The 11,974-nt window shown below is 54.2% G+C and overlaps 1 protein-coding gene across 6 annotated transcripts in view; it reads left to right on the top strand.

The window, feature by feature from the left end:
- Positions 1–6,544: 6,544 nt before the first annotated feature.
- Positions 6,545–11,974, top strand: part of PEMT (phosphatidylethanolamine N-methyltransferase) — a 58,694-nt gene continuing 53,264 nt past the window's right edge. The window contains exons 1-3 of one of the 6 annotated variants that reach the window (XM_070393911.1): positions 6,545–6,557; positions 6,971–7,083; positions 7,962–8,019. Coding sequence is in view for 2 of the 6 variants with exons in the window: in XM_070393910.1 (XP_070250011.1) it covers positions 9,246–9,419 (174 nt within the window). In the remaining 4 variants the exon portion in view is untranslated. Of the gene's footprint in view, positions 6,558–6,970; positions 7,084–7,961; positions 8,020–8,320; positions 8,397–8,439; positions 8,676–8,910; positions 8,976–9,218; positions 9,420–11,974 lie in introns of those variants that run through there. The other 5 variants (XM_070393914.1, XM_070393916.1, XM_070393913.1 and 2 more) reach the window with 5 other exon arrangements.

Genomic DNA, 11,974 nt, shown 5'->3' with positions numbered 1-11,974 from the left:
GGTTACATGAAATCCATTGGCGATAGACTAGAGAGACTGGAGAAGGCAAAGCAGGGAAACCCCTGGGATTGGATACAAAGTAAAATGATAGACACATACTTAGGTGGGTGCAGGATCAATTAACATGATAGTGAAGGAATTTGTGGTCTTTGTCCTGGAAACCAGGCACATTAGGTTGTGGCCCAAGGGGTCCAGAAAAAGAAGTTACACGTTACCCAGACATTTCAAGGGTATGTTATCATAGATGCAAAAAGATAGATAGGCTCAGTTAAGGTAAAGGTTGACCTTGTCAGGGAAGATACTGGCCTAGGATGTAACTGCTCACCATCACTGCTTTTAGTTAAAGTTTAATTTCAGACCATCCTTTGTGGCGACTTTAGGTCTGAGTTTGCAAGACCGCCACGCAGGCCTCCCCTGAGCTTGTCAGGGTAGCATGTGGCCCCTTTCGTCCACAGTTGCAACATCCCGATAAGAGGAATTTTCTGAGACTCGCACGGGAGGACGAGGCACTGTGGAAAGCGTTATTTCTGTGGCATTAAACCCGTTTCCAAGGTCTCATTTCCCTCAGCCCTGCCGAGGAAGCAGTGTAGCCGGGCTTCAGCGGAGCTGGAGCCAGACCCAGGGCCCAGAGGTTCCGTTCCATGTGGAAGCTGAGTCCAGTCCAGCATCGGGCTAGCTTGGCCTATGTGTTCCCAGTTGCAGTCCGTTAGTCCTCTGTGTGTGGGTCCACATGACGGTGGCCACACAGGCAAGTGCAAGAGAACCGAGAGCCAAGAGCACTCAGAGCAACAAGAGCAGCTCGACTGCAGCGGTCGGCGCACTCATCAGTCAGCAGAGCCAAATGTCAACAGGACGACGACTGGAATTTCTTCTGAGAGCCACATTTCTCAAACTTAAACTATATAGGGAGGTACATTGTTATTAACTTAATGAGGGTGCTCCTAAGGCTTAGGAAGAGCCACGCTCAAGGGGCCAAAGAGCCGCATGTGGCTCGCGAGCCGCAGTTTGCCGACCACTGAGCTAGAGCAACAGGAGAGGGAACTCTTGTTCGGGGGATTAGGCATTCCCAAGTCTTGTGGGCTTGCCGTGGCTACGCCGGTTCTGGCCAAAGACCTCCGTTCCCAGGTGTGACTGACAGACACCTTCCCTAGTCACCCCAACTTCACTGCCCATGTGTCCATCTCCCCTTTGGTGGGTTCCTTCCCCCAGTGATCTGCAGGGAATGGGCCCATGGTCCCGTAAGGAGTGTGAAGTTTCAGCTTCCTGGGGAAGCTGCCCAGATTGAAAAGGAAAATGGGGGGGGGGGGGGGAGGGCTTGCAACCTAGCTCAGTGTCTGGTTAAAACTGTAGTCTTCCTTCCCCACTCTGACTGACTTGGGTGGAGCTGCAGAGCCTAACCCCAGGCCCCGCCACAGCTGACTAGGGCGGAGCTGCGGGGACCCTCAGGGGCCGTCATGGGAGGAGACATATAGATCAGAGCCTCCCCACGAGTTCAGCTCAGGCTTTGGATCCGGAATCCCCTGGACGCAGATCTGCGAAATAAAGGTTAAACTTCCCTCCCTCAGAGCTGGCTGGCCGTTCTCCCGTGCATTCTGCCACAACAAGATGACATGCCTATGTCTCGGTCCCCCTTCGCTCCTTTCCTATTATTAATAACTAGCTAATTACAACAGTCACTGTCACCCAGCTCTCCTGGGCCCCATGCTGGGCTGATCCTACACCCCAGTGTGTCCAGGAGTGTCATGCATGCAAATGCAGTTACACAGAAAGGAAGACAGACATGGAGAACTCACTGTGTACTGAGCACTTTCGTGCATATCATTACCTCTACTCCTTACCACGGCTGTGCTCAAGATATTATTATACCTATTTTATGAACAGAAAATAGATTCAGAGTCGGGAAAGGTTTAAGTTCTATTCAAAGCCACCCAATAAGCTAATGTTAATTTTAGTAATTGAAAGGGCGAGGGCTAGGCCCTCCACCTTGCCCCAGGGTAAGGGCTAGGCCCTCCACCTTGCCCCATGGTAAGGGCTACGACCTCCATCTTACCTTGGCCACGTGTTTGGCAAGGAGCATCTTCCCGGAAGTCTAAGACTCTGCTAGCCACACCCAGGAACAAGACATCGACTTGCACCTGGCCAATCAGCAGAGCACAGTCCTTTCTCCTCCCCTTACTCCAACCCCCCCCTTTAAAAACCGTCTCTAGGCAGGGTTCTGTCTCTTGGCCACTTGGCTAGCCGATGTGTCGGTGAGTCTGGTGGATGGAGAGCTCAAGCTAGCTTGAAATACAGATTCTTATGCTTTTGCATCGGATTGGCTAGCTCCCTGATGTGGTTTCTTGGGAATCTTGAAATCTGGGCATAACATTTGGGGACTCGCCCGGGGTTCCCAAGACCATGTAGGGATCCTCAATCCGTAGAATCTGCGTAGCCGCGGTAAGTGTCTGTGTGTTGTGTATTCTGTCCTGTATGAGCTCACTTCTGGAATCGGTGCCTGAGGGGTCCAGGCGGACGCGACGTGCACGACCACAGGCGGGGGAGAGTTAGAAGACGTTCTGCTCCCCACGAGGAATGTGTATTCTCCTCACGGATATGAGAGATGTGTATTCCTCTCATGAGAGATGTGTATTCCTCTCGCGGATTTGAGACAAGGCGGGTAGCTCCCGCTGGGTTTGGCGTAATGCCATCGTCTAGTTGCTACCATGGAGTTGGAAGACTGTATTTTCGGGCCCGTTTGTTGTTTATGTTTGTGTTTTTTTTCGGTTTTGTTTTGTGGACTTACTGGACGGACGTTATGGAATGGACTCAGACTGCTCCTTTGGGTATTGTGATTGATCAGTTCAAGGAGATTGCGGGAGGCTTTAGAGCTCCCTCAGGAATTGGGAAGTTGTTAGGAATTGAATGGATTGTTTAAACTCTGAATGAATGTCTGGTGAAAGTATGTGAGTGTAAAGGCAGGGGAGGGGTCCCCGCCCGCCTGCACGCCTCCCAGGCAGGGAAGGTGAGCAGAGATCACTGTGTCTCGGGCCGCAGGAGAGGAAAGATGCGCCTGGGTGCGGAGGCTGAGGCCGGCGCACCGAGGCCGCTTGCTGCGCAGTCGGGGCGCCGGGGGCCCGGGGGTAGGTGTGCAGGAGCGAGGCGCGCGGCCAGTGCAGCCCTCGCCCCGGGGCCCGGCCGCGCCACGGGCCCAGGCGGCTTGGGCTCCGTGGTGGTGGCGGCGGCGGCGGCGGCAGGGCGTTGGCCCCCGGGCTTGTGGCGAGCGAGTGGAGCCTGGTGGAGCGCGGGGGGCGGGGCCGGCGCGTAGCTCACGGGAGGCGGGAGCGGCGAGGCCCCTGGTGGCGTTGGGTCCGGGGAGAGGTCGCCCCAGGTAGATCATAGAAGTTAAATGTAAAAGTTTTAAAATGCATCCGGGATTTCTGTGCACGTGTAAAGGGGAAAGGCCAGTTTAAAAACGAGTGCGCATAGTTTTGAGCTGAACCTGACCTTTTGCTGTGTACAGAATAAAAACCCGAGACTGTTTTGGCCTTAAAAATGGCAGAGATGAACCTGACAAAGAAATGTTTGGATTGAATTGGGAAAAATTGTGTTATTGTGGTAACTAAATGCCTTTGCTCATTGGTACAGCCACCATTTTGGGCTGTAAGCCTTGGCAGCCGCCATGTTGGCCACATGGTTTGCCGCTCCCCTGGGGGCCGCCATCTTGAAACAGCAAAGGCCCCTCCCTCTGATTTAGTCAGGGGTGGAGCTTTAAGTCAAAGTTTTATCGGGCTGCAAATGTGCTTGCTTTGTGGATTTATTTTTTAAGCTAATCTCTTAAATCTAGAAAACCCTACTTTCCTTAAACTAAGGACAATCAAAGGTTATGTCAAAGTCTTTAAAAGGGACTGATAGCAGTAATCCAATTTCTAAAGTCAGATAGAGACTGTGGTTTCATGCTGATATTCAAGGGCATATTTTTCCTTTGCCTGGGAGGGACAGTGCAGCTGTCCCAGGGTCGGGAGGGCTCCAGCTAACTTGCAACTCAGTGTTCGGGAGACCCAGGATATGCCTAAGTTTAACCTAGGTTACCCAAGGACTCTAGATAATGTGTTTACCCACTGCTGTGGTTTGGATTGCATGCTGTCTCTGCTTCTGTAAATTGATCTGTCCTTATTGCTTAAATATGTATCCTTGTTAAATTTGAATGTATTGTTAATCTGAGGAATGTTAATTATTTACATGTCACCTAAAAATTAAGGCTAAAAGTTCTAACTAACTGGAAAGCATGGCTTTGGTGTAATGGGAGGAAAGAAATTTTAAATAGATGGTAGGCCAGTAAGCTGGAACTGGTCACTGGTGGTGGATTGTGAGAAGGGCTGGACATTGCCTAACTTCTCCTTCCTTGGTACCCCTGAAACATCAGAGGGTACTTCTGGCCTTGGTTTTCTTGGTTTCTGGTTTTGGATTTGTTTGTTTGTTTGTGATGAAAACCGTTTCTATCTGAATGAGACATAGGTCAAGAATCCTGTCCTCGAATGTGGGAAAGGGAAGACCCCCACATCTGTTCCTGTCAGGCCCCCATCAGGGGACTTGGATGATGTTCCTGTTATCAGCTCAAGAGCCTAAGACTGTAAAAATACTTGTTCACTGAAAAGGCAGGGCGCACGAGGACATTTGGCTTCGCCTCGGCGCCACCCAGGAGACTGGCCCAACCCCAACTCCTCATCAGCACAGACCAGGAGATTGGGTCTACGTCAAAAGGCACCACCTGGAGACCCTGGAGCCACGTTTGAAGGATCCCTACACCCTACACCGTGGAGCTGAGACCCCCACCACTCTCAAAATAGATAGATGGCGTCGCGACCTGGGTCCATCACACCCACGTCCGGTCAGCGGACCCATCCATGATCCGGAAAGACTTCGTCACCAAATGGAGCGTCGATCGAGATCAACACAACCCGCTCAAGCTCAAGCTACGGCGTGCTCGACCTGCCCGATGCTGGTAACATTGAATAGACTTAGATAATGCCTGCATCTTCATGGACATGGCTCCAAAAAGACAAGGACAATTCATAGGAAGATCAGGAATAGACTTTAGTATCACATGTTTAGTATGTTTCATTGTATTGATATGTTATATTGACCTTTGATTCTTTTGCAGGTTTGAATGTATGTTGACTGTCCTGGAAGGGAACTATGTGGGGTGACCCCCAAAAGTAAAGGGTGACTAGCTGCCAAGAGGGCAGGTGCCCAACTGGGCAGGGAACGGTGCCCATCAGGTTTTGGTCTCTGTTGAGAGACAGCTAACAGTTGGCAGCCTGTGTACTGCTTGCAGGCCTTTGTGACCATGCCCATGTCAGGGGTAGTCTGAAAAAAGCCTGTTTAGAATAGAAGGTCTAAGGCATGGTTATGCATAGAAAGAAAGTTTAATGCCAACAATTACTGTTTTGTTAAAAAGAATTGGCAAGGAAAGTCAGAAAACCTTAAAGTAGGTCAGTATGTCTTTCTTCTTATGTAATTCCTCCGAAATTTGGCAATGCTAACATGGCAATACATTTCTTTGCATAGATTCAATAAGACCGGTTCCTAATAGTGGTTTTATTAATGGAAAACTTTAACTGGAGTATCATGTTTTAAAGAGCCCTGTCTGAGCTCTAAAGACTTGAAGCCAGTAAGAATGCCACGAAGAAAGCCTGGTATCCTGCTTGGAAGCCCTGAAGATGGCTGGCGCTGGAGTGTCAGGCCGATGCCCTACCATCACTGGCGGTTGGTAAGAGTAGAAGGGGAGCAGTAAGGATGCCTCTGCGTCCCTGCGGAACCCCCACACGCTCTGGGCCGCAACAAGTAGGAGGGCTATTGAGATGGGCCTTAAAGCCTGGAGCGTGGGCTCAGGTGGAGTTGCTAAAAGGTGAAGGATTCACCTAACTCAGCAGATACTGCAGGCGGGCCTGATGGCAGCTGGGTGGCGTGGCTTCCTGGCCCTACGGGGCATATTAAGATTCAACCATGAGATTCCAGCAAAGGTAGTCAGTTACCATTCTTGTTGTGTTTATGCAAACATCAGGACAGTAGATAAATTAATCTTGATTTTGCTTTTTGATAGCCATGGAGGAATTTTAAGAAGAAAAATCCTATTTCAATAGAAGTTGTTAAAGCTAAAATGGTTTCTTCCCCTTCCACCAGACCATTTGTTAAGATATGCCCAGTACAGGCCTCTAGCAACGGTGGAATGGAAATGCAGTCCGTCTCATGATTGAGCCGGAAGTTCCAAGACAAAGGGGGGAATGAAAGGGCGAGGGCTAGGCCCTCCACCTTGCCCCAGGGTAAGGGCTAGGGCCTCCACCTTGCCCCATGGTAAGGGCTACGACCTCCATCTTACCTTGGCCACGTGTTTGGCAAGGAGCATCTTCCCGGAAGTCTAAGACTCTGCTAGCCACACCCAGGAACAAGACATCGACTTGCACCTGGCCAATCAGCAGAGCACAGTCCTTTCTCCTCCCCTTACTCCAACCCCCCCCTTTAAAAACCGTCTCTAGGCGGGGTTCTGTCTCTTGGCCACTTGGCTAGCCGATGTGTCGGTGAGTCTGGTGGATGGAGAGCTCAAGCTAGCTTGAAATACAGATTCTTATGCTTTTGCATCGGATTGGCTAGCTCCCTGATGTGGTTTCTTGGGGATCCTGAAATCTGGGCATAACAGTAATAAAAGCCCATGTTAGTGATTGCTGGGAGCCATGCAGCCAGATCCAGTGCCAAGGAGGGGAGGAGGAAAGCAATGAAGAAATGGCTGTTAGCTTTGATCCCCTCATAGCAAGGGTCAAAGTCCTGGCCAGGAGGCCATCTGCAGATGTCTGCCTCGGAGCGACTGTGAGTTGAGATAAATTGCCTTCCATATCTGAAGATTTACCAAGGGGCAAAGAGAGATAACTTTGAAGGTGTTAATGTAAAAAAAAAAAAAATTCAAACCTGTAAATAATTTTTGTGTTTATTTGAGCTAAACTGTCGACAGTTGCCAGGAAGCAGAACCTCAATGTATTGAGATGGTGCTCCAGAGAACAGCGGTTCTTCACCCTGTTTAATACATGACCATCCAAGGAGGAGACGAAGGTGGGTCACATGAAATCCACTGGTGACAGATTAGGGAGGCGGGAGAAAGCAAAGCGGAGAGTAGGGGGGCGGGGTAAGGAGGAGGGGAACCTCTAGGTTGGATAAAAAGTAAAATGATAGACACCTACTTTTAACAGTGAAGGAATTTGTGGTTTCTGTCCTGGCGCCCAGGGCATTTGGTTGTGCCCTGAGGGGTCTGGAAAAAAGGGAAGTTACAAGTTACCCTGACATTTCAAGGATGTGTTATCATAGATGCAGAAGGACAATAGGCTCAGTTAAGCTAAAGGTTGACCTTGTCAGGGAAGATTCCTGCCTAGAACATGACAACCCCCCATAACTGCTTTTAGTTGAAGTTTTAATTTCAGACCATTCTCTGTGGTTACTTTAGGTCTTTAAGTTTGCAAGACCGCCACGCAGGCCTTCCCCGAGCTGGTCAGGTCAGCATGTGGCCCTTTCGTCCACAGGGTAGGAGCTTCTGTTTGTTGAAGCTTCAGGGGCTGTGCCATGAATAAACGGTGGAGCAGGCCGCCTTAGCGGGGGTGAGCCTTCCACTGCTTGAGGTGTGTGAGCACAAGTGACTTCCCTATTTGCCAGGGGTGCCCCCAACGGAACAGTCTAGTGAGAGGCTGGCCTGGATGGTTTCCCCACAAGCTCTCAGACCAGGGGACGTCCAGGCCAGGCAAAGGCTTCTCCCGGAACTCTTCAGCAGGAGGCTTTTGATCCGAACAATCCGTCACACTTGGAGCTGCAGGCTGGCTTCCACATGTCTGGGTGTTTCCTATTCACAGACAGCGCAGGGCACAGGCTGAGGTGCAGTGGGTTCCTCCAGTTGCATCAGCTCTGGTGTGACCTCTGATGTTTACCTTCTTTGTTCTCAGATCAATGAAACACACAAAAACTCATTTCCTGGCTTAAAAAAACAACAGGGGTGGCCAGGTAGGTCAGGGGAAAACGGGCTTCTGTGAAGTAGCCGTGCATGGGGGGGAGGGCAACGCTCCATAAGAGCCCTCCCCCTTGGGGGCTCCCCAGAATGGGCTCTGGTTGCCGCAGGGTGGTCAGCAGGCCAGCCAGCCCCGCAGCACCTGTTGGAAAGTCCCAGAGCTGTGAGTGCAGCTCTCAAGCTGCCCAGCCTGGTGGTGAAGGTGGGCCTGTCTGCAGGGCAGTCCGCACAGGGGCGTGGCCTGCTCCGGGCGGGTGGGTGCCTGGGGGCGGGCAGGGCGGGGGTAAGCCTCCATCAGGAAGCAGCTGCCTGGTCCCGACCCCCCATGGACGGGTGACGGGGCAAACTGTGGGAGTCTCTCGTCTTTCCTCATGTACGTGGGTAACGCCCGGTGCACAGGCGGCTCTCTGGGACCCGCCGTCCAGAATCACTTCCTCGGCTCTTCCCTCCGCCCGCCGCGTCTGGACTCCGGAAGTGCCCTTCCCCCTGGCCAGTCCGCCTCCACCGCGCCTCGCTGCGGCATCGGTCCCCTGGTACCCTTAGCCCGCTTTTCCATCAGGACTTGTCCAAGTTACGATCCTTTGTTCATGTTTTGTCTCCTATTTCCGTGAGGAGCCAGCGTGGGCGTGAACTTTGTGTTGTTGGCGAGTGGGTGAGAGAATGCGTGGAGGAACGGAGTGGAGGAGTCTCTGGCGGGGACGAAGGGCGTGGAGGCCGCGGGGGCGGAGGCCGCGGGGGCAGAGGCCCGTGGGCCGAGCAGTAGCCTGGGCCGCCGGCTTCGGGGCTGCACCGCCTGCACCGTCTCTGGGCACACGCAGATCTCAGAAGGGGGCGGGGGCCGAGCCTGGGCCAGGGCCAAGGCCGCGGGGGCGGCGCGGGAAGCTACTTATACCTGCGACCCGCGGCCGCTGGCCTCTGGCCTCGCCGCCGCCAGCCCAGGACGGGAGCCCAGGTAGTCGGGCGGGCCGGGAGCGGGAGCCGGGGGCGGAGGGGGCGAGGCGGGAGGCCGAACCCCCGCGGACACGGCCGCGATTCCGCCTCGGAAGCGGCGGTCCCTGCAGCGTACAATCCTGGGACTTGTAGTTCTCGTTCCCCGAGAGGCCGGCTCGCGCGCTCCAGGAAAGTGGCGCGTCGCGGGGACGAGAAACTACATTTCCCAGGGACCCCGGAGAGGTTGGGGTCACCGGGAAAGCGCCCCGGCAGGCGGCGCTTCCCGGGTGCAATGGGGCCGGTCCTGGGGCAGGTGGTGGCGAGGCCCCGAGCGGTCCCCCCAGAGGCGGTCCCCCCAGAGGCGGTCCCCAGGGGAGAGGATCGGGGGCCGGGAGCAGAGCCCATGAGCAGCTCGGTGGCGGGGCCCGACTGCTGCGGAGGCCTGGGCAACATCGACTTCGGGCAGGTACTGTCCGGGAGGCCAGCGGGGAACCGGAGAGGGACCCGGCCTGCCGGCCGAGCCCGCGGCCCGCGGGCACCGCCTCCGACGCTTGGTGGGCGGGCCCACCGTCACCAGGCAACGGGGGCGGGACGTGGCGGGCGAGGGCGGGTGTGCGTGTGGGAGGAGGGGCTCCTGGGTTGCGCGTGTGCCGGAGCGCCTCGGCCGCGTGGCCGGGTCTGTGGTCTGGGTGAGGGGGGAGCCTCTGAGGTTGAGTCAGAGTGAGCGTGAGCGTGAGCGTGAAGGAGGCCTGTGCGGGGGCGGGGGTGGGGCCGCCCATGCGGGCACCGGGCGGCGCGGGGCTGCGGGCCGCGGCCCTCCCTTGGCGGGCGGCCGCGCTGGCCCCCCTGGGGTGGCGGCCGGTGTCCGACTCTCGCTGGGCGGCGTCCTTTGCAGCCGCGGGCGAGAGCGCGCCTTCCAGGGCATCTCCCTAGGCTCCCAGTTCCGTGGCTTTTCCTCTGTCTTGCGTCCTCCCTCCTATCAAAGCTGCCGCTGAGATTTCCCCTTATCCCTCCCTCTCCATCCACCGCTCGCCATGCGCCACCAGATTCCTCTCTGCCTGCAGCGCCTTTAGCTCTTTCACTCCCTTCGCTCACCGTGCAGACCGCTGGTCTTGATGGAGAGCCTGGTGTTGGGGGACAGTCAGGCGCCTGCTCTCACCGCTTTCGTCCTAGTGAGGGAGACAGTAAACCTGGAAACAACATTTCCTGAAGGAGATAAAACGGGTCAATGCCTTAGGGGAGGAGGGTTGAGCCCCGGGGAGCTGGTGTCCTGCCTGCGAGAGGTGCTGTTGGTGGAGGGACGGGGCGGAGGCGGGGAAGCTGACCCAGGCACAGAGACAGGGCCAGGGCCAGCCTGTGGGAGTCGGGCTCGCGCAGTGGGTGCTGGGGAGCAGCAGAGAGGACGATGCCTATTATTTTGTTTAGTAAACTCTTTCCTAAGAATAACATGCAGCTCAAGGAGTCACAGTTCGATTCCCAGTGTCGGGCCTGCAGGAGGCTGCCAATCAGTGATTCTCATCATTGATGTTTCTATCTGTCTCCCTCTCCCTTCCTCTCAGAAATCAGTACAATATATTCTTTAAGAAAGAAATAGCCCTAACCGGTTTGGCTCAGTGGATAGAGCGTCGGCCTGCGGACTGAAGGGTCCCAGGTTCGATTCCGGTCAAGGGCATGTACCTTGGTTGCCGGCACATCCCCAGTGGGGGGCGTGCAGGAGGCGGTTGATCAGTGTTTCTCTCTCATCGGTGTTTCTAACTCTCTATCTCTCTCCCTTCCTCTCTGAAAAAAATCAATAAAATATATTTAAAAAAGAAAGAAAGAAAGGAATAGCATACAGTTGGGTGGATGATAGATCATGTGGGTACAGCTCAGGCACTGTCACGGCGTGAACACCCCGTGGAAGGAGCACCCAGATCAAGGGCATCGCCACCCAGGGAACCGCCCGCGGAAGATGCGCCCACAGATGGAATTCTTAGAATCTTACTTTGTAAATGGCCTTTGAGCGTCTTCGGACACAGTGGTCAGTGGTGGGCCTGGGATTCATGTTTCCTGCCACAGCACCTCTCAGATGGAAGGGCCCTCGGAACGCCAGAGAGGGACCTCGGCATGGCTTGGCCCGAGATGGGTGGCCCATGTGAAAGAGTGGCTCACCACCAACTGCAGGCAGGGAGCTTCGAGCCATAGGGCAGAATGCAGGGGGGTGGGCCCAGGGAGGCCCTCGGGAGGGCCAGGGTCCTGTCCTCGGGTGTCTGAGCAAAGCCTCTGTTCTAGACTTAGAAGCAGGAGGTGGCCCTGGCCAATGAGCTCAGTGGGTAGAGCATCAGCCTGCATGTCGAAGGGTCATGAGTTCAATTCCCAGTCAAGGGTGTGTACCTGGGTTGCAGGTTGGATCCCCGGCCTGGTTGGGGGCCTGGTTGGGGTGCATGTGGGAGGCAACTAATTGTCTTTCCTCCACTCCTGCCTCCCTCCCACCTGTCTCTCCCACTCTCTCTAAAAATCAATGGAAAAATATCCTTCAGTGAGGATTAACAAAATACATACACACACACATACATTAAAAAAAGAGCAGGAAGTAAGGGTCAGCCCTGGGCGGGCCTTTTCCCCAGAGCCGGGTGGGTCTGTGCAGCTGGCCGCAACTGGGACCAGCCACAGTGACCCTCGTTGACTAATGTTCAATTTTTTTCACTCCTGCCCTTATTGGTACAGTTAAGCTTCCTGTTGCCAAGGGATTTTCCTTCAAAAAAATAAACCAACAACATGTAATGTGTATTTTATGTGGTAGCTCTCCTCCCTCCTCAATCAAAATCTCTGGTTTTAAAAGCTGCCGGTCCCTGGCCCGAGGGAGCTTTCAAGGCTCCTCCTCACCCAGGGCCGCTGGCTGCAGGGTTGGAGCGCTGGGGGGGGCTGTCTAGAAGGAATACGTGCCACATTTCTGATTTAAACTTCTCTAGTAGTCGCATTTTAACAAGTAAAAGGAAATTGATGAGATTCCTTTTTAAAAAATACATGAGTATCACAGCA

The sequence above is a fragment of the Myotis yumanensis genome, unplaced genomic scaffold, assembly GCF_028538775.1.
Source record: "Myotis yumanensis isolate MYYU_CA2020_CCGP unplaced genomic scaffold, mMyoYum1.0.hap1 SCAF_16, whole genome shotgun sequence".
Classification (NCBI taxonomy): domain Eukaryota; kingdom Metazoa; phylum Chordata; class Mammalia; order Chiroptera; family Vespertilionidae; genus Myotis; species Myotis yumanensis.
This window is presented reverse-complemented; position numbering and strand designations above follow the sequence as displayed.